Here is a 20,936-nt window from a genome sequence, read left to right on the forward strand (position 1 = left end):
TGTCCAGGGCAGTCAGATAAGGAAGGACAAGGCACATGGCTGGGTGTGGGGCTCAGAATGGTCTGCTGAGCCTCCCAGGGACATTCAGCGACCTCGGCTTTTGTCTTTTGTGTCCTCAAGTCACTAACAGGACCCACTAATGTGGCAGAGACAGACCCCAGGGCCGTGGTTCCGTCAGGTAATCTGAGAGAACCAACAGCTCAGAGGGAGAGCCCTTAGTAAGGGGTCAGTGTCCACCCCACCCTCACCCCCTGCCCTTCCCTGTAGACAGAAGCCTACAGCCCAGCCCTGCTGGGCCTCCAGGGAAGCTTTGGGCGCCCCCAGCGCAGCCCTGCCCACCAGCCTCAGCCATTGCATTCCTGCAACCCTCTTTCCACTGCTCCTGCCAGCAGTCGACTTCAAGTCACAGCAACAGTCTCACTTTTTAAAAAAATCATGAAGTATTTCAAACATGCACAAAAGTACAGCAGTAAGTCCTGTGTGTACTTGCCACACAGACGTCACAAATGTTGACATTTTACTAGTGTTGCTTCAGCTTTTTTGTTTTAGAGAGAGAAATAAAACATGACAGGTCCGGCAGAAGCCCCACGCCATGTTTGGTTCTGTCTCTGTCTGTCTGGGGCGCTGGCCCCCGTGGGTGTCCAGAGCAAACACACCACCTTCCACTTGGTGAAGTTCAAATTGGTCAGTTTCCTCAATGTTCCCGTCACTCTCTTCTCTTATGGCAGCCTGGACTCTGATGGCCAGGGAGGTCTGGCGAGTTACTGAGAGCTGCTCAGAAATCAGGTATTTCCTCCCCTGGGGCCTTTATTCTGCAGAAAGCACAGGCAGCGGCCAGTGAGTGGCTTTAGTCTCCGTAAAATAGGTCAGAGATATTTGGAGAGAAACGTGAAATGCATAAAGCGGTGAGGTGATGAGAGGGGAGTTAAGAGGCACCGCAGGGAACAGAGGGTCAGGGTGCTCAGTTTATTCACCAGATGGGCCCCCTGTATTTCTCCAAATACAACTCCCATTTTATTGGTGGAAAAGTGCAGAAGGAAGGAGCAAAGGAGGTGGACAGGGAGCTGGGTGCAGGAAGGTGGGGAATGGGAGGGAGCAGGCTCTGGCCTGCAGGTCCCCTGGGCTGTGCAGGACTCCACTTCTCAGCCCCTGTCCCTTATCCCCTCACCCTCCCTCCATCCACTGCCCTCATCTGCTGGGAGCCAGGCAGGCTGGCTTTAGTGAAGCATATCTTGCTTTGCTTCTTGTTTGCTCCTTTCTGCACCTGGTGGGTGCTTAATTAACACTGAGGTATGTGGTGAGAATGGCCAGTTCCTTAGGAGACACAATAGAAAGATGGCTATCTGGGTTAAAGGAAGAAAGTGTCCTTGGAAACTGACCCCCTAAGGTCCCTCTGATCTTTAAGTCTCCAGTAGATGGTTAATGATCTGCTTTTGTATGAGGTAATGCATAGTTGTCCCTGCCGTTTGAAAGGACTCTGGATGCATATATTGGTGGTGGGAAATAAACTCAGGGCTTCAGTATTTACTGGAGTCCTCCCGGTAACTCTCTTCTCTGTCTCTTTTATTAATCCTCACTCCCCCACTCAGGACTGTTCGACATATCGACAGGTTCCGATACTCATCCTGTCACTCAGATCCTCAGCTGGGGACCCCAAGAGCCCACAGCGCGGTCCAGCCTCCATGGCCAGACACGCGAGAGCTGGCCTCAGCGGGGGGCAGAGATGAGTGGCCTGGAGACTGGGTCCCACTCACCATCTTCTTCCTCAGGCCCTGCTGGGGGTGGGCCCTCCTCGCCACCCTGCTTCGGCTCCTCTTCCTGCAAGACAAGGAGAGCCAGGGTCAGTGCCTGGGCACGACATGACAGTTTACTCTGGAATACTGTCCCTCGGGTGCCTGAACCTCAGTCAAAGCCATCTGACCCCTGGGCACACTCGCAGGAGTGGTGTCCCACAGCACTGTGGGGGCCAGAAGCGAGTGACCACCTCAGTGCGGTGGGGCAGCGGTGGGCAGAATGTTGGGAGAGAGGGGGGCCAGCCTGACCACACAGAGCACCGGCGCCCGTCCTCTGAGCGTGTCTGAGGGGAATGCAAGGGGGCCACAGACCACAGAGGGTAGGAACTGTATGACGTCAGCGCAGATACCCTTTGGCCAAGGAGATGGGAGGGGGCTCTGGGCCGAGGAACTGTGTTTTTCACCTTGCACCTCAGTCCCTTTTCCAGCTGGGTGCTCGTCAAAGCATTTGGATGCCATTTTGATAAGTGGCCTGGGGACTCCCACCCCTTCCCTGCAGTGAGTAGAACAGAAGGCACAAGAGGAAAGCTGGTGGGTTATCTGGGGCCCGGGGCCTGGGGCCGGGCTGGGCATCGGAGAAGCTGCCTTCGCAGTCTCAGGCACCGTCTGTGCTTCCTCTACCGGCATTTCTATCCCTAACCGTTTCAGTGCCCGTTTCCCCAAAATTGGAACTCCACCTCCTTCAGCCCGGTTCGCTCCCACACACAGACACAATTAACAGATGGTCAGAAGGGATGTCCTGGGATGGCCTTGGTGGAAGGAAGGAGTGATTTCAACTTGCAGGAATGTTGGAGGATGAGGATGAGCAACATGCTCCAGCGCTGAGGGGTTGAAGGGTGTGGCAAAGGGACCTCGGGTCCAAGGAACGGTGACTGAGCAGCCCAGTGAGCAAATATGGAAATCCCTGTAGGTTTAAGAGGGGAGACCAGGCACGAATGAGCTGACTCACCGTGGAGAAGGCAGCACAGCAGACAGCTCCAAACCCAGGCCTTTAGGACTCTGATTCTGGGGTCCAGCCAGTTTGCAGGCGGAGCACTGAGCATCAGGCAGGCGCCAAGCTAAACAGTGAGCTGAGCTGGGAGGCAAAGTTTGCACAAGCCCAGCAGCCAAATCTCAGAGGGCCTTGAGTCTCTTGGGATTTTCTGTGTCCTGGACCACACAAAATGCAGCCCAGGGGAACGGGGCAGGACACAGGAGCTGGCCCTTTTCCACTTCGCCTCAGTGCCATCCAACATGGGCGATGCTGCCTTGAGCGCTGGTCAGTACCTGGGGTTTTGGTGTCCAGGTGCCTCCCGAATTTTGCACACAGTGTCTTTGTGGCACAAAGGAGGCACACCTTTGACCCAGCAAACCCACTTCTAGGGATGTTCTGGACTAGAAAAGCATCTATCGGCATTTCTATATAATGATTCTGACTGTGTGTAGCAGGAAGCAAGACAAAACTGGAATCAGGTAGGGTTAAATATATTATAGTTAAGTATATTTGGTTAATACGTTCCCCAAAATATTAACGGGTTTAATATATGAGGTCGGACAATTAAGTTCGCAAACTTATCCGAGAAAAAGTGGTACACACCTCATTGCTGAATATCACTACAGTCACCTTGGAAGTACTCCCCTTGGGAAGCTATTCACCAATGCCAGTGCCTAGTCCACCCTTCAAAGCAATTTTGGAACTCTTTCTGGAATGGCCATCAGAGTTGTCATTGTATTACCCTTGATGTCCTGAATGTCATCAAAATGTCTTCCTTTCAACATTTACTTTGTCTTCGGGTAAAGAAAGAAGGCATTGGGGGCCAGATCAGATGAGTAGCGAGGGTGTTCCCATACAGTTATTTGTTCACTGGCTAAAAACTCCCTCACAGACAGTGCCGTGTGAGCTGGTGCATTGTTGTGATGCAAGAGCCATGAATTGTTGGTGAAAGGTTCAGGTCATCTAACTTTTTCACGCAGCCTTGTCAGCACTTCCAAATAGTAAACTTGGTTAACTGTTTGTCCAGTTAACTGTTTGTCCAGTTGGTACAAATTCATAATGAATCATCCCTCTGATATCAAAAAAGGTTATCAATAGCATTGCAACAAGTTCGTGAACTTAATTGTCAGACCTCGTATCACATTGCAAGTATACCATCCAACATTATTTTAGAAAGGAAGCAACCAGACGTAGTGATGTGAAGATGCATCAAGATAAATACCAAGAGGAAAAAGCAAGGAGCAGCCTAGTGTGAGGAGTGCAGTCTTGTTGGTGTAAATGTTAAAACAGAAGTGCACTCATGTGCTCATAAATGCAGAGAAGTTTTCTGCAAGGACACGAAAGATGCGGTTACCAGTGGCTACCTTTGGGGAGAGGAGCTGGGGGCAGCCCTTCATCTTCCACATTTCAGTATAATTTGGATTTTCTAAATATACTTAATTACTCATAACAATTTTTTAAAATGCTGTACAGTGGTTTCTGAAAAGTAAGATTGGGCTATTATATATTATATATATATATATAAAATACAGTAATACCTTGGTTTGCGAGCATAATTAGTTCCAGAAACAAACTACTCGTATTGCAAGACATCACTCGTTCACCAAGTTAAAATGTATTAGAAATGTTTGCTCATCTTGCAGAACACTCGCAAACCAAGTTACTCACAATCCAAGGTTTTACTGTATATTTCTCTTTCTTTGAAAAAAAAAAAAAGACAAACAGCCATTAACCTATTCAGGATTGGACTCCCGAAAATAGCTCAACACAGACTAGAGAGGTCAATTCTCCTATTATATTTGAGACACAAAGATTAAAAGAAAACTAACAAAACCAGCATAGTCCCTTGTCCTTAAGGAATTCATGGTCTGATGGGAAAGACAAACACAAATAACTGCCACTCAGGGTGAGAAATTCAAGAGCCATGGCAGACCCTGTCACCCCAAAGGGACATGGCTGTCAGTTGACCTGCCAACACCCTCCTGGGGAGAGGTTGGTCCACATTTGGATTTTGCACTTGACTTTTGGAGTGTGGTGCTTTTTAAACTGGTTGTGACCATTTGGTGAGTCATGAAAGCAATTTAGTGGCTGCGACTAGTATGTTAAAAAATGTGCAGCCAGTCTTAGTGTGGTTTTAAGCTTTAGTGACTTCAGAAACACAGATGCTACAAACATACCAAAAAATGACATTTGAAAGGTTAGTCATTTACATTTTAAATATATTGATGTTTCTTACATAATATGACCACCTAGTGCTGTACATGGCTCTAGTTGGTTTTCAGACTTTGAAAACGTGGGCTGATGGTCAGTGACTGAGGGGACTGACCTTCGTGATTTCAGTCCTAAGCAGACTTGCTGCACACGACAGTGTTTGGACATGGTGACCTCAAGGGAGGTCGACCAGATCTCCGAGGTGCCCATGGGCGAGGCCTCCTCTCTTTGCCCATCTGGCCAGATTCTGGCACAACACAAAGAATTAAAGTGAAAACTTAACATTCAAATGTCAGGAAGCTAAGAGTAAAAGACATTTAAATAAGTAAATATTCCACTGATGTGTTTTGTAGGTTTGTAGCATTTACACTTCTTAAGTTATTAAAACTTAAAACTGCACTAAGACTTTGGAGGGCATTCTGTATCCCAGAATTAAACATAAACAGTGTAGTGTGCGTGGTAGAAGTAGATAGCGTTTTTCTAAAACTTCTGCTGTGGTTCCGTGCCTTTATCTATGGGGATGCAAATTAAAATCAATTTTTCATTGTGAGACTTAATGAGGTTTAGCAAACACTGTAAATTGGCCACTGTTTTTTGTTTGCACAGAAACCCCCTTCTTTCAGCAGATGCCCTTTGAAGCCTGTGGTCCCCGTGGGAATTGTCAGTCAGGGCAGTCACACCCCACCCCCTCCACTCACCAGCATGTGGATGAGACCCAGAGGCCCAACTTCTGCATCAGGACAAAGGACCTCTGGCCCAGAGCTGTGAGCCTGGAAGCCCGGGTAGAGAGGCCCCCTGGCTCTGGTTGCCCCAGAGGCCATTCCACTCCTGCCTTCCCCTGTATGTGAGCCACTCAACTCCTGGTTCTGTGCATGCTCACCTGACCTGAGTTTCTGTCCCCAACAGCCAGAGAGCCCTGACCGCTGTCACTGTCCACTCACACCCCACTTTGCAAGCCCAGAACATCTCAAGTTCTCCTGGGTGTGTGTGTAGGGAGCGCGTTGCCTGCATTAAGTTCCAACTGCAAAGCCGGGGGTGGGGGTGGGGAGGGGTGGACACGGTGCAGCAGGCGGGGGTAGCAATGAAGTGTTTTTCAAACTCTGCTCCAGGGAGGCGCCCCAGGGCCTCACGTTTATCTGGGTTATTGGTGGGCTTTTAGATAACATCAAAATAATGGAAAGAATTTCATTATTTTTTCCAAAAAGTAAAACATCACTGTTTTACATTTTTGCCCTTATTTTATAAAACAGATGGAAAGTGGAAGTGGTGGCCGTTAGCCTTAGAGGAGTGCTCTCCACCTCAAGGAGGTGGACTTGTGCGCAGCCGTGAAGGAAAGGAATAAAGGAAAGCACGTACAGCATGCTAGAGCTGCGCAGTCGAAGCCTGAGTCTAGAAGAGCTGATGTTAGGAATTTTACACTCACAATGCCTGATCACATGTCCCATCTTCAGTTCTGCTTTGGCACACGCAGTTTTGCATGTATGTTTTCAGGAACACTTTGTGCATTTAAGTGACATGGGGTGGCCATAAGGAAGCGGGGCTCAGCTGAGCCTGAAGGGGGCAGAGAAAGCCTCAAAGGGGACAAGAATTCGAGCTGGGTGAGAGGAGAATGCCAGGCGTGGAACACCACGGCTTTCCCAGTGACTCTTTGGAGTCTGGTGTGATTGCAGGGAGGGGAGTGGTCAGGGCCTGGACCATTTAGATTTCTATAGGACAAGGCAACGAGGAGCTACCGGAAGGTTTTAAACGGGGAGAAGCAGGATGGGAGCTGCATTTTGGGGGGTCCGTGGGAGTGCACTGGCAAGGGGGAAGAGGACGAGACAGGAGGAACTGAGGAGAAAGTTCAGAGCTTAGGTGAGAGATATAAGGGCCTGAACTGAGAGGCTAACGGAACCAGGCCCTCAGCTCCAAGTCTGTTGAATCAGACAGCAAGGGACTGGCTGAAAGACTAGCCAAAAGCGATCCCTCAGGGTCTGGAGGTCTAAGTCCCACTCGTGGGCTTGCTCGCCCCTGGCTGGTGGGACAGCTGTGCCATACAGCCCGGCCAGGACCACACCTGGAAGCAGCACAAACATGGCGGCTGGTCAGAGCGCTGATCTTGAATCCCACAAAAGGCTGACGCTGCTGACTTCTTGTTGATGCCCTTGGTCCTGAGTGTTGCACGGTACCCATGTGTATGGGCTGAATCGTGTCCCTCCCCAGATTCATGCTGACGTCCTAACCCCCAGTACCTCAGATTGTGGCTATATTTGGAGACAGTGCATTTAAAGAGATATTTAAGTTAAAATGAGGTCGTCAGGATGGGCCCTAATTCAACCTGACTGGTACCCTTATAAGACGAGGAGTTTGGGACTCACGAGAGATACCAGGGATGTGCCCGCACAGAGCAGAGACCGAGTGAGGACACACGGAGAAGACAGCATCTGCAAGCCAAGGAGCGAGGCCTCAGGAGAGAGCAAATCTGCCGACACCTTGAGCTCACAGTTCGGGAGAAAAGACATTTCTGTCATTTATGCCGCCCAGTCTGTGGTACTTTGCTGTGGCAGCCCCAGCAGACTAATACACCCTGCTCTAATGAAAGTAAATCAACTTAATGAAAACTGTGAATTGGTGACACCCTCTGAGACAGACAGCTGGCGTCATCCTGGCTGGTCCCCAGAGCAGGCCCTGGCTGAGACCCAACCACTCCACTGTCTCAGCAACGTGTGCTGGGAAACTTTTCTAATTCAGCCTTTTCTTCCAATGGAGGGGCTGGGGTGGGGCAAAGCACAGGGGAAGTGCGTCCTGACACTTCAACAATATCAGGAGCACAAGACCTGGGTCCCCCAGAGACCAAGAGGGGAGGGGTGGCGAATGGGACAGGCAGGTATCTTAGGGCGCAGAGTGACTCAGAGGGAGGCTTCTAGGAGCCACTGAGAGCCCAATGCACACCCTGCAGGAAGCACATTGCCAATTATGGCTGATCTGGACTGATCACAGCACTAAACAGAGAGATGGACGAAGGAAGAGAGGGAGACAGAGACAGAGAGAGAGGAAGAGGCAGAGAGAGAGAGAGAGAGAGAGAGAGAGAGAGAGAGGGAGCGTCAGAGAGATACAGATATCTGTCTGTCCACTGAGGCGATGGTTCTGCCCTTGGGTCCTGCAAACAGCATCTGTTGGGACCCTGTGACCAGCCACTGGAGCTGCCTCCTGCTGTGACTGCACCAACCCCCCTCATTAATCTGGAATGATTTTAGAGGACCACCCCTCCACTAGACAGGCAGAGAGGGAGGCCTGACTCCCGTGGGGATGACTGTCCCTCCCTCCCCTTGCAGCGGGCAAGGACAGAGATAACAGAGCTCTCAAGGGGCCTACACGCACTGCCCTGCAGACCAGGTGTGGAGGGTCCCCGGATGGGCACCGAGAACAGCAAGGGGCAGGGGCCAGCTCCTGGCTCCCACCGTAAGTGGAGCGGGTCCAATGGTGCTCCCTCCGTCCAGAAGGATTCCATTAGGCAATCAGGCTGTTCATCTTTGCATTCAGAGGGGGGAGCAGAGGGAGCAGAGCTGGCGCCAGTGGGGATGCTGAGCAGAAGGGCAGGCCAGCAGTGGTCACAGCTGGTTCTCTGCACAGGCACCATCCAATCAACTCAGCCGCCACAGGCCTCCAAATGCCAGCTCCAGGCTGAGGACGCTCTCGCCATCTCTCTAAATCCATATGTGCAGCTGGAAAGGCATGTCCCCAGTGACAAGGAATGTATGTCTTCTTGTCCCAAACCGGCCCCCTCTCAGCTCATCAGTTTTTCTGTGGTCACAGCAGCATCCTTGACACTTCATCAGGGCACCCAGTGCCTTCACGCGGCACGGCACCCGTGACCCCCCTCTCCTCCGACCCATCTGCTCTGAGAACACAAAGTGCCGACCTCCTGAGGCTTTTCCTGCTCAAAACGCCACAGTGACGCTGCCATGTTCAATTCAGATAATCGCAGCTTTCCACGCTGTCCTGCTTCCAGGATTGGCGAGGCGAGTCTCTAACGGCTCACTCAGAAGTGCTCTCCTCCCCCACCCACTGGGCGTGCCATGGGGTGGCAGGGCGAGCTGGAACTTCGGGTCATCTTTGGGACCAAGGCCTCCCTCAGGCACAGCTTCTGTCCTTCCCCGTTCACCTCTGTGCCTTCCACCTACCTCCATCTGGGCGGCGGTCCTCTGAGGTCACAGGATTTGGCTTGGACCTTGGGCCATCCAGAGCTCAGTTTTTATCCTAACCTTGCGGGGCAGAGCCCTGGAGCTCGGGGGGGGGGGGGGACTGCCGGGACTGCTGCGAGGAGGAGGGGGAGGAATAGGGGCCAAGACCCCTGCCAGGGCAGTCCTGCCTTTGCTTCATGGACGTCCATCTAAGATCGAAGAGGGAAAAAGGTATCGAGTGCTTTAAAAAGTGTTAGAAAACCACTGATCTCACGAGGCTTCAACCCAATACACAACTCTAGTTGACAAAACCTTTGATGAATTGCTGGTTAGCCAGTCTCTGTTTGAACTCTTCTAGCCTCGGGGAGCTCACCACCTTTCAGAGCTTCTTTGGGGCATAAAATATAGCTCGAGAGCAGCAGGCAACAGGCAGGGCAGCTGAGGCCCGGAGCACGAGGAGAACGAAGGCTCCAGCCCGCCGCCCAGGGCAGCCCTACGACGGGGTGGCACCTGCCTCTTGGCAGGAACCAACAGCGTTTCCTTTCTTTTTTGTTCTTCCTGCAGCTTATTCATTCAAGAAGCACTTACTGGGTGCCACTGGGTGCTGGGTCTGCCGTGGGTGCTGGGGACGTGGCCGTGACCGTGGCCGGCAAGGACCCTGTTCTCAGGAACTGGCATTCCACTGTGGCCGACGACACACGCTAAAATAAAAGCTGACTTCAGGCTGTCCTGAGTGCCAGCACTTTAGGTCGCTGAGGTGGGCAGGGACACAGAGACCTGAAAGGTGAGGAGGAGCGAGTGTGTGAAGATCTAGGCTGGGGAGGGTCTGCCAGGCAGAACGAACAGCAGATGCCACGGTCGGACATGGCGCAGGCCTGGCTGGGGGCAGCTGGGCCAGGAGGCAGAGCCGCAGGGTCCCTCCAGGCTTACGGGCCGTGGTGAGAGTTTGGAATTGATTCTGCCTGTGATGGAAGCCACTGGAGGGCTGTGACGGGAGCCTGGGTGCAGTTTCTGTCACACAGATCACACCGGCTGCTGGGTGCAGCATGAGCGGGGCGGGACATAGGGGGACCAGCTCAGAGGCTTTTGAACAGCCCAGATGAGCCACGGGACTGGAGCAGTGGCCAGAAAGATGGAGACAAGTGGCCGAATTCAGGCAGTAGCCTTGCTGGTGGGGTGACTGTATGACTGTGGTGGGGCAGGGGAAGAGAAAAGGGTGACATTGGGCTCTGGGCCTGAGCAGCGGAGGAAGCAGTGGGGGAACTCCGAGTGAGATAAGGAAGAACACAGGGAGACGGGGACAGAGGGCCCGGCCCGGGGGACAGACTCTCTTCAGACATGTTGGTCTGAGGTGCTCGCTAGGCCACGGAGGGGATATGTCAGGTGGGCACCCGGCTATATGAGCTGGCGCTCAGGGGGAGGGCTGCACTGGGCCAAACTGAGCGTCTCAGCCATTGATCAGGAGAATGGCGGCCAGTGTGTTCTGGAAGGTGACAATGGTGGCCCCGGTCCAGAAGGAATCCTCACCTGATATTATGAGCATGAGCTTTCCTAGTGGGGACAAACAGCAAAGGAAGAACATTGGGTAAGACCCTGACTCAGAGAGAGAGACGCTGAGACGCTCCTGTCACGAGCTGTACAACACGCCAGGACAGTGCGGACGGACCGGCCTTCAGGGCCACGTGGTCAGACGTCTGGTAAGGACCATCCTGGTGTCCGGCCTCATATCCACAGCAGGGCACTGTCACAAGCCCTCCACACTGTCTCTCCCTCAGATGATCAAGCATGCCAGACTCATCAATCCTATCAGACTAGCGGTTTGGGACATCATTCCTACGGAGAAGATTTAGAGGACATCAAAAGCTTCATAAGAAAACACCCCGGGGCAGCAGTCTGCACTCTCCCTGACGCTTATCGGTGGGCATTAGGTCAATTCTTGCCTCTACATTTCGGGGTAGAGAAGGTGGAGCACAGGGAAGAGACAAAGGGACTGACAAACAAGCGAGCTCTGCGAGGGTAGGAGGGAATGAAATCACTGTGTTGGGGACAACCAGGCTGAAGAATTTTGACCATGACTGACTTTAAGGATAAGAGAAGACAGGTGGCCAGGGTTGAAAATCGCTTGAGAGGCCTCAACTATAGGAAGAGCACACGTTTTAGGCTTCATGAAGAATAAAGTAAGAGTGGTTGGGGGCCAGCCGAGTGGCTCAGTTGGTTAAGAGTTGGCTTAAGAGCGCGAGCTCTGAGCAACAGGGCCGCTGGTTTGAGTCCCACATGGGCCAGTGACTCTGCACCCGAGCTGAGCTGTCGCTGAGCTGCCTGCCAACAGGTGGCAGGATGGCTCAGCTGGTGTAACAACAAGACTGTTCAATGGTGGGCTATGCCCACCCACAACTAAGACTGAACTCTGCACCTTGAGCTGAGCTGCCGCCCGGGTGTCTCAGTGGATAGAGCGTGCGCTCTTAACAACAAGGCTGCTGGTTCGACTTCTGCATGGGATGGTGGCTACGCCCACCCGCAACTAAGATTGAACACAGCACCTTCAGCTTAGAAGCCACGAGCTGCCGATGGGAAGCCAGATGGTGACTGGCGCCCTCCACAACGAAGACTGAAGAACAACGTGGCTGGTCCCCTTCCCCAATTCCCCAACACTGTTACTTGCCCCCAATTCCCCAATAAAATCTTACACAAAAAAAAAAAAGAGTGGTTTGACCCCAGAATAGGGTTCTACTTCACAGGCTACCACTGGGTTGGAGGTATTTTCTTCCCGTCTTGAGATGGAACTCAGAGTCTGAGTCTTCAGCAAGTAAGAATCTGGCCAGGAGAAAAGCTATCAATGCCAAGGTCACAGAATCAGACCCTTGCTGAGAACATGCCCAAGGCTGTCTCAGCCAGAGGGTTCGCAGTGTGTGCAAAATTCACCTGAGAATATTAAGTACACGCAAAGGTACCCACCCCTGAGCACGCCATGAAACAGGAGCTGATGACCAGGAAATAGTTAATCATGGATTGTTAGAATTCTAAGACATCAGTGGTCACTTTAGTTCAGCCCCTTTGTTTTGTAGGTGGGGAAACTGAGGCCCAAATGTTCAGTGACTTCCCCAAGTCCTGCAAGCTCTTCAGAGGCAAAATATTGGACAAACAAGTTCCATGAATTGTCGCCCTGGGTTTCCTTCGGACCATTTAATCTCATTAGCTGTTCTTCAGCTATGGTGGCCAGGAGAACAGACCGATGCGCTGACCTGCCTGGCAGGAGGAAGCCTTCCTTTTCAGTCCTGAGCAGGAGGGGTGCCAGCAGGGTGATAGTGCCCTTTGGGGGGGAAGTTTCTGACCCTCATCAGCGTCCTGCTCCATCCCTCTGTCCTTAACGGAGGCAAACCCAGTGGTCAGAACCCAGGAAGGCCATCCCATCCCCCCACCCCCCAAGTGGGTCTCAGCCCGCCCACACTGCTTTGGGCCCACTGCTTGGGAGAGAGCAGGGCTCCATAAAAGAATCTGTCTACGAGGGTACCCGTGTGCTCAACATTTTGTTTCTAACTCCCCAAAGCTAGGCAGCTTTTTTTCTTAAGACATGTTCTTTAAAAATTTATTACTTCTCACTGAGGAGCAAATTCCAACTGACAGCTAATTTTCTGTGTGCAAATAAAACGCTTTGTCTCTGAAAGGAAGAACAAAGTTTAGCCATTAGGAGAGCCCCTGGACTTTTTCTCATATGAAAACAAATTAAATTACGAACTTCAACAACTTTACAAAACGTACCCTACTGCACGACTGAACACTGAACTGTTTACAGCCCCCTGTTCTATTCAGTCGGTGCTCATTATCGTAATTACTGTGAATAGTATTACTGTTTTGTGTTCTGCTTTTTTCCCTTATCTCTACCAATGTGCTAATTAATCCAGTGTCCTAATTAATGGACATTTGGATTATTTCCAGTGTTTCTCCCAGCAAATCGCTAGACCTGTGATGGACTGATTGTGTCCCCTAGAATTCATATATTGAACCCCCAAACCTCAGCGTGATGGTTATTTGGAGGTGGGGCCTCAGGGAGGTAATTAGGATTAGATGAGGTTTTGAGAGTGGGGGTCCCGTGTTGGGATTAGGGCCCCATATAAGAGGAAGAGACCAGCCCGCCCTGTCTACCATGTAAGGACGCAGCAAGAAGCCAGGCAGAGAGCTCCCACCAGGAACCTAATCTACAGGCGCCTTGATCTTAGACTTCCAGCCTCCAGAACTGTGAGAAATAAACGGCTATTGTTTCAGTGATTCAGTCTCTGTCCTTTTGTTACAGCAGCCCGGCTGACTAAGACAAGATTCCAGAGTGATATGGACAACTGCCAAGTGTCTATTTGGCCCTCCATGAGCTGGCTTCCGCTTTTGTGAAGAGGACAAAAAGTGGGAAGATGCTGACATCACCAAGGTCAGGACTGATGGTGGGGGAGGGGATTCACCTGCTCCTTGAGCATTCATTCTGGGAAGACTAGGGGCTCTGTGCCTGGGGGGAGGGGGGACACACCTGTGGCAACGAGGAGGGTGAGGGTAGGGGACCCAGGAGGCACCTGACAGCAGGAGAACTTCAGAAAGGTGAACCAGGGCCCAGCTGCATGGTGAGGACAGACAGATGAGGCTGTGGCTGGAGCAGACCACCACGACCAACGGTCTGAAACACCAAGCCCTTTCCTGGGAAATTTCCCACAGGGCTCCTTTTGTCCAACATTGTAGTTTGAAAATTCCAAACCCACAGAAAAGTTGGAAAAATAATACTACAATGGACACACATATACCCTTCATCTTAACATTTTGCCATCCATGCATTTCCCAGTCTACACACACACACATGCACGCGCTGTGTGTGTGCAACTGAATCATGACGTGTCATCCCTAAATGTTTCAACATACATCTTCCTAAGAACAAGGGCATTTTCCTACATAACCACAATGCCAGCATCACACTCAAGAAATTGAGCATTGATACAATAAAATGATCTAAGAAAATATTCATTTGAGAAGTGCCCCATTATCTCCCCAATGTTCTTTATAGCTTCCCACCCCCATCAAGAACCCAATCAAAGATCAGGCATTGCCATTATCTGTCATGTCTCTTTAGTGTCTCCTTTGATCCTGCCTGTTTTGTGTTTGGTGACATTGGCCAGCTGCCTTCTGTGAAGTCCCTACTCAGTCTGTGAGTAGGGCTAGGACCCAAGCGAGGGTCAAGGTCTGGGCTCTGGCACAGACACAGAGATTTGAGTCTAGTGCTGTCTGAATGACCCTTGACCCCTGCTTGGGATTCCTAAGACATAGCCTTGCTGGAACCCACACCTCCATTCGGTAAGAAGCCAGGCAATCCTAAAACCCCAACCCACACATCAGCACCAAAAAGCACTGTTTTCTGGCCTTAAAAAGGACCAGCTCTGGCTCTGGACATTGTTTACCGTAATTCTTTGGAGGGTGGGGCACCCCTGTCCTGCTTCCTCTGCTGCCCACCCCACACTAATCCCTAATACTTAAGTCCTAATACTACAGGTCTGCCCCCTGCCAGGCCTCCGCCCGGCCTGGCTGATCTACCCCATTTCCTTAGTTGCTGCTCAGTGTCCCAGCCCATCGTGGGCCCTCGGGGAGGGCCAGCATCTCAGAAGAAGCTTTGCGCTTTGCGGGGATTCACAGCCACAGCCCAAGGCTGCCTCCCTGGGCTCCCGATCCTTCTCAATAATCAGCTTTGTGAGGCGGAGGCAGTGACCCCCCCAGGCCTCCCGGCCTCTGGCAGGGAGGGAGACGATTGGATTAGAAGGGATGCAGTTAATGGAAAATGAAGGGGGAGGGGAGAGGCAAGTTAAGTGCTGCTCCCCGGAGCAGTGATTTGCCGCTCCCTCTCTCCTCTCCCTGTGCTGCCCTCCACTTAGTGAGAGGCAAGGAGGCTGGCTGAGGGCCTCACCTGCTGCCGCCCGGAAAAGCAAGCGACCTGAGTTGTTTTCCGCAGGGGTCTTTCCAGCCTGTTCTGCAGGCTCTGGCCGAATGATAGTGAACAGACAGCACTGGGACCTGCTCTTGAAAATGCCCAAGTCCGTTTCCAGACAATTTCTTAGTAGCTTCTCCAGGGGGAACCCCACCACTGGAAGCTGGGGGACAGTGGATATCCGTGTCCCCTGCCCCCCGGCACGTGACCCCAGGTCCTTATGCACAGCAGTGACTTCATGCTTGCCGGTTAGAGTTGAGGGGGGCTTGCCTGCTCAGAAAGGGTTGGGGACCTGAACCCGCAAGGGAAGGGCAGGCTCTCCCTCTGAGTGAGGAAACTGAGCTCAACTTGATTCTCGAATTGGGTGGGTCTCAGGTCAGGGTGTGGTGGGGGGAGGACCAGCATCAGCTGGGGGCGTCAGAGTCTGGTGGCCCGTGAGCCTCCGTAGGATGCCTTGTCCTTCGAAGCGCCCACTCACCCTCACAAGACGTGCTTTCTCCCAGACAGAGGCAAACTGTGCCAGGGCTGCTATTTAAACAACACTAAACCCATTACATTAGATATCATATTGCAGGGAGCCCAAAGGCCTTGTAGAAAGTTCTTTCAGAAGAGCTGTACCCCAAAGGATCAAGGTAGCACTGAGCGCCACTAAAGGACACTTTCAACTTCAGTCTAGATGCTGCTGCTGGGTGACTGAGGGCCACCGTGTAAATTAGGAGAAGAAAGGAAAGGCTGATTGAGAGCAAGCCTGAAAAACGGCCCACACGGCTCCCCTGTTCCCAGGAGGCCTGACCGCAGGAGAACCCCAAATATGGGAGCAAACCTAACACATCAGCACCCATCCAAACCCTACCTCATGGCCCCGGGTGCAGTTAGCACGGGCAGTAGGGCCTCGGCCCCCCGCACAGAGCGCTAGCTCATTAAACTCAACTCCTGCCCATCCCGGATGAACACAACAGCCCTCCGCAGGCTGGTTAGACAGTCACTGTAATGACACAATTACTCACCCGCTTGTCAAAGCAAAGCGCCACTCAGAGAGGGTCTGGTACATTTACTCAGCAAACACAATGCCTCTGCCCAGCCTGCCCCTCCCGCCAGGGGGTTTTCTCTCCAGTGTACCCCACTGTGTCCAGCAAACTCCAGAGTGGGCCCTGCACACACGCTGACACCAAATCCGCCTGCTCGGGGTTTCCACCGCCCTGGCCATCCTCCCTTCCAAGGACAGGAGCTCAGGCGTAAGGACAAGGCATTCAGATCAGACCCGGGACCCTCGGTGGTGGCCTGGAGGGGCCAAGGTGCTGAAATCCTGGGAAGGTGCCTGGGCTTCGGCCTGGCAAGTAGGCTGCCAATCTAAAGAGCGGCGTGGGCAAAAGTGTCTGGGGCTGGTGCGTGGGTGCAGGCGAGCTACCAGACACCTCTGGGGATATCCTGAAGCAAGACAGGGGGCCAGGCCCCAGCCATCAGGACAGCTGGGGGCAGAGCAGGAGGGTGCGTTTGGGGCGCTCAGCTGAGCTGCAGGAGGCTTTATCTTGCTGCTTCACTCCACACTGGCCAGGCTGATCTGCTACCCCAGGGGAGATGTGCCAGAGCACCGGAGCAGTTTGAAAAGGACAATGAGAATCACTGCGAAGGTCGGCGCCTTTCTCTCAGTACCCCTCCCCTCCCGTGCACCTCATAGGCGACATCACTGACTTTTTTTTTTTAAGTATTATTTTTTTTCACAAGCAAGGCAACTCTCTTAGCCGGCCTTGAAGTAAGCCACATGCACGTGGATTTGGGAACCCGTGTGCGGGCGGGGTGGGGGTGGGGGTGTGCGCTCAGCGAGAGACGCTGCGGCGCAGCAGTGACTGTGCCCGGGAGGGCGTCCAGGCTCCGGGCTCGGGGAGGCCGGGAAGAGGAAAGCAAGCGAAACAACAAAACACAACTCGCACAGGCTCGTCCCTCGGCGTCACTTTGTGAGGGAAGCCGGTGAGTTTGCTCGCCGGACCCTCCTTTCCTGCCGGCCACGGGCTCTGTCCTCCCTGAGGACACCCGGCCCGAGGCTGGGGGCCCGGCTCCCGGCTCCGCGGCGGGGGGACCCCGGCAGAGGTGGGGAGGGGCTCCGGCTCCGTACCTGCCTCGCCTCGGCAGCCTGTTCTTCCGTCTCCGCCGGCTCGGCGCGCTCCCCCGGCCCCGCGGATTCTCCCGGCCCCTCGGGCTCTTCCGGCTCCTCGGGCGCAGCTGCCGGCTCCGGGGCTCCGGGGCCGGGCGGCGCGGGGGTCCTGCTGGCCTCGGCCTGGGGCGCGGGCTCCGGGGGCGCGTGGGCGGGGTCTGAGCTCGCGGCCAGTCCGCGCCGCACCAGCAGCCAGGCGAGCAGCAGCGCCAGCGCGGTGGCCAGCGCCGGGAGACCCCGAGGGAGCCCGCCGCGCGCCCGCCCGCGCCCCGCCCCGGGGCGGAGCCCTCGCCGCGCCCCGCCCCAGACATCCTCGGCCCCTGGGGCGACAGGCCCTTGGGGACCTGAGCCCTGACTCTTTGGAAAGCGCGGCACCTGAGACCGAGGAGGGCCCACCCTTCCCTGCCGCGGGCAGGCCTGACGCTTTTGAGTTTAGGCTCCTTTTGAAAACCGGGTTTGAAATACGTATTACTTAGGTGCCCTTAGATTGTCATCTTTCAGCAACATTTTGGCCCTGTCAAGTTCTCTCAGAGCATTTTGGAAATTAAGTGCTAGTTGGGGCCAAGTAAAGCCAGAAAGGCTGACATAAACTGCCACTGGACTGCCTGCAGGGCAGTGGAAACTCAGCGTCAGCCCCTTTTACTTTTAGCCAGCTTATAGACATGTCCACAGCTTTTACAGTGTCGGTTGCCTTAATACATGTTCACAGAGGCCATTTGCAGCTCCTGGCCTGTGAATGCCCCTTCCGGGTTGGAGCCCAGCAGCCCTGAACACTCGCCTGTGTAATGTGACTGCTCTGCAAAGCCAGGTTTCTGGAATTCAGCTGCAAGCGCTTCGGGGTCAGCTGCTGCCCCTGACTTTTACCCTTTGCATAACTGTGGAAGGCTGGGAGGCTGAATGAGGGAAAGGAACTGTACTGTTTTTGTTTCTTCAGTCCTCCCAGGGTCTGTTGCTGAACAGTGTATGTTTGAGATAAATATGTTATAATCAAAAACATCACTTCATCACTCCCAACCCCCTCTCTAGTTATTTTAAACAAACACGGGGCTGACAAAGTCTGTCAGGTACCGTGGTAAACGTAAGGCCTAACGTGGAAACAACAGGGTTCTGGTTTTTGCTGAGGAGGCATTTCATATTGTTTTGGAAAAACTGCAGTGCCTGAGCTGGACTGTGACGTAAGCCAAGATGGGAGATGGACTGCTTCCTTTTAAATGGAAGATGCGAGTCTGCTCGTAAGCTGCTTGAGTCCAGTTACGACAAACAGGATTCTAGCAACAGTGAGCTGGGTGGTGCTGTTGCATCACATATTATTAAGGGGAACATGCAAAAAAAAGTTAGCGGTCACTGATGAAACACGCCCCACGATGGTAACATGTGGAATGGGGTTTAGCTCTTGCCTACTGGCTTCTGACCACCCGGGGACTTGCTGCCAAAGTGGGCCTTATTTTTGTCCTGCCCCCATTGTTTTAAAATATACGAGTATATATTTAAGAGGTTCTACAGTGGAGACAAACTCGGTTACCATGAAAGGAAACCAAGATAAAACGCAAAAAACCTGCAACTCCAAATCAAGTTGCTTTATTTAGTGATGACCAAGCTCCGTCCAAGTGAAAGTTAAAAAGGCCAATCGAATGGCAGAGCCACGGGCATTCCATGGACCCCACTGCGAAACGGAGGCAGACCCAGGAGGCTGCTCGGTGTTGTTTGACAATGACAGGAGGCACGAGGTATACTCAGCACAGTCTGGGTTCTTCTGTGGTGTCGTCACCTGTGAGACAGCAGGCCTGGGCCAGCTCTCCTGGGCGCTTCAGTGGGGGCCAGATGTTTGGAATTTCTGGATTAACAATGAGACAAAGCTGAGAGCCACGGCCTGAGGGCACACAGTGCTTGTGGCTTTGCTGTACTCAGTGTCACATCAATGTCACATCTTGACCGAAGCCAGGGAGAGGGAGTGTGAGGAGAAACCGGACTCAATGTGAACCGTCAGCAGTGCTCGGAACACGCACAACAAACAACTTACGTGTGCAAAGGCTACACACAATCCAGGGAGCTAAGGTGCGTGTGTACAAGCCCAGCTCCTGGACAGCACCTCCTACAATTACGCAGAACTCTTCCACACCACACTGTGTCTAGGGTCCTAAATCCCATCAAGGCTGAGCCTCTAAGAACTTCGGAAAGCACCTGCACCACCAGCCTCCTGGCTGGTCCTTAAATCCCTTCAGCTGATTTACAAAGGAACCACTACCAAGGGAAGAGTACAGCTGTAAGAATAGTGATTTCTTTTATGATCTCTCACACTGGCGTTTCTAAGGCCTGAACTTGCTTTTCTGATTGTGGAATCCACGCCCAGCTCTCCCTACCCCGACCAGCAGCCCTCAAGAGCAGCACACTCCCTGCCCTTCAGCCCCACCAGCTCAGGGCTTTCACTGCTCCATCTCCAGCACCCAGAACAGTGCCTGGCACCCAAACATTTGTTGAATGCTTGAGTGATTAATAGAAGGGCATCTGCAAACATGAGTGAGATGTGAGTAATGTCCCCTCAAAGGCATCACCTTATACATCACAGCGCTTCTCAAGACCCCAGAGGCACCTGTGTGCAGCACTGGATACTTCAAGCTGACAGTAAAGCCACTGGTGCCTCCCTGAGGTCCTGGGTCCCCCACCCTGCTCCTCTCCATCAGTAGCTACCAGTCCAAGATCCCTTCTTCCAGGACCCAGCTCGTTGGTTATATTAGCTGTCGTCTCAGAAAATAATCCCTCAAAACAGCTGAACGCTGAATCCTTCACCTCGCTCTTGTTGACCCCCCTCAAAGGAGCAGCTCGTGCCAGGAGGTCGAAGGGTTAACTGTGGGACGCTGGATCCCTTGTTCCCACGTCCTACGGGATCATGACCGCCCAGCCCCCACTCCACTTCTTTCTCACGGTTTCCCCACCTCATCCCTGATCCCTGATTTCTGGATATTGTTTATCTAACAGGAATCACCTTTGCTTTCTGGGGAAGGAAACCTGGGTGGCTAATCAAATTCAAATTGCCACTGGACCATCCCAGCCACTGCAGCGTGTCTTATCACGCCCCCTAGTGGCATACAGCCTTTTGGGTTTGCCTTTTTTCTGTAAACTGAAGCTTAGAGAGAAGCAGTTGGTATGCATTTGAGAGAACGTATGATAGGCAGCAATACTGAGGGACAGATAAAAGCCTTTTGAAGATGACACGTTTTTTTAAAAGGAGGAAGAGGAACGCCATTTAGATATTAATACAAAGAGATTATGCCTTCAGGGTTCTACCGCACTCACACCCAGGCACAGACCCGGCCCACCCTGGCACCAGCCAGGGTACCTGGCAGGGTGGTAGGGGCGGAGGTGGGAGGAGAGCAGCAGTGCAGGCAGGTAGGGCGATGGGAGCCAATGACAGGAAGGTAGCAGCTTTCCCCCAACCCAGGCACATTTAGGTTGGCATTTTAGGATGCAGAAAACCGGACTAAGACAAAATAGGGACCAGCCTCCTAGAGAAAAGCCCCATGACCGAGCCAGTGTCAGGAAATGCTAACTAGTTCGTTAAAAACGTAACATTAGAACTTGGCCCTATTTATAATTTAAGCTCCATGAGAAGAACACATTGAATACCTTTCCCACTTTTCATTAACAGAAAACCCCGATGTCATCCCTCCCCAAAATATAGCACACAGAATCC

General features: G+C 52.7%; 2 protein-coding genes across 3 annotated transcripts in view; one reads left to right on the top strand and one right to left on the bottom strand.

Annotated features, from left to right (window-relative positions):
• Positions 1-20,936, top strand: part of METTL23 (methyltransferase 23, arginine) — a 47,511-nt gene that overhangs the window by 13,659 nt on the left and 12,916 nt on the right. Inside the window, exons 3-4 of one of the 2 annotated variants that reach the window (XM_019644275.1) lie at positions 9,705-9,924; positions 13,432-13,560. The gene's annotated coding sequence lies outside the window, so the exon portion shown is untranslated. Of the gene's footprint in view, positions 1-9,704; positions 9,925-13,431; positions 13,561-20,936 lie in introns of those variants that run through there. The other variant, XM_019644271.1, reaches the window with a different exon arrangement.
• The window catches only part of MXRA7 (matrix remodeling associated 7), a 33,102-nt gene that overhangs the window by 10,366 nt on the left and 1,800 nt on the right, over positions 1-20,936 (bottom strand). The window contains exons 2-3 of the mRNA XM_019644241.1: positions 17,207-17,565; positions 1,755-1,818 (exon numbers count right to left, since the gene is read on the bottom strand). Coding sequence (XP_019499786.1) covers positions 1,755-1,818; positions 17,207-17,565 — 423 coding nt within the window. The remainder of the gene's footprint in view (positions 1-1,754; positions 1,819-17,206; positions 17,566-20,936) is intronic.

The sequence above is a fragment of the Hipposideros armiger genome, unplaced genomic scaffold (genome assembly GCF_001890085.2).
Source record: "Hipposideros armiger isolate ML-2016 unplaced genomic scaffold, ASM189008v1 scaffold_87, whole genome shotgun sequence".
NCBI lineage: Eukaryota > Metazoa > Chordata > Mammalia > Chiroptera > Hipposideridae > Hipposideros > Hipposideros armiger.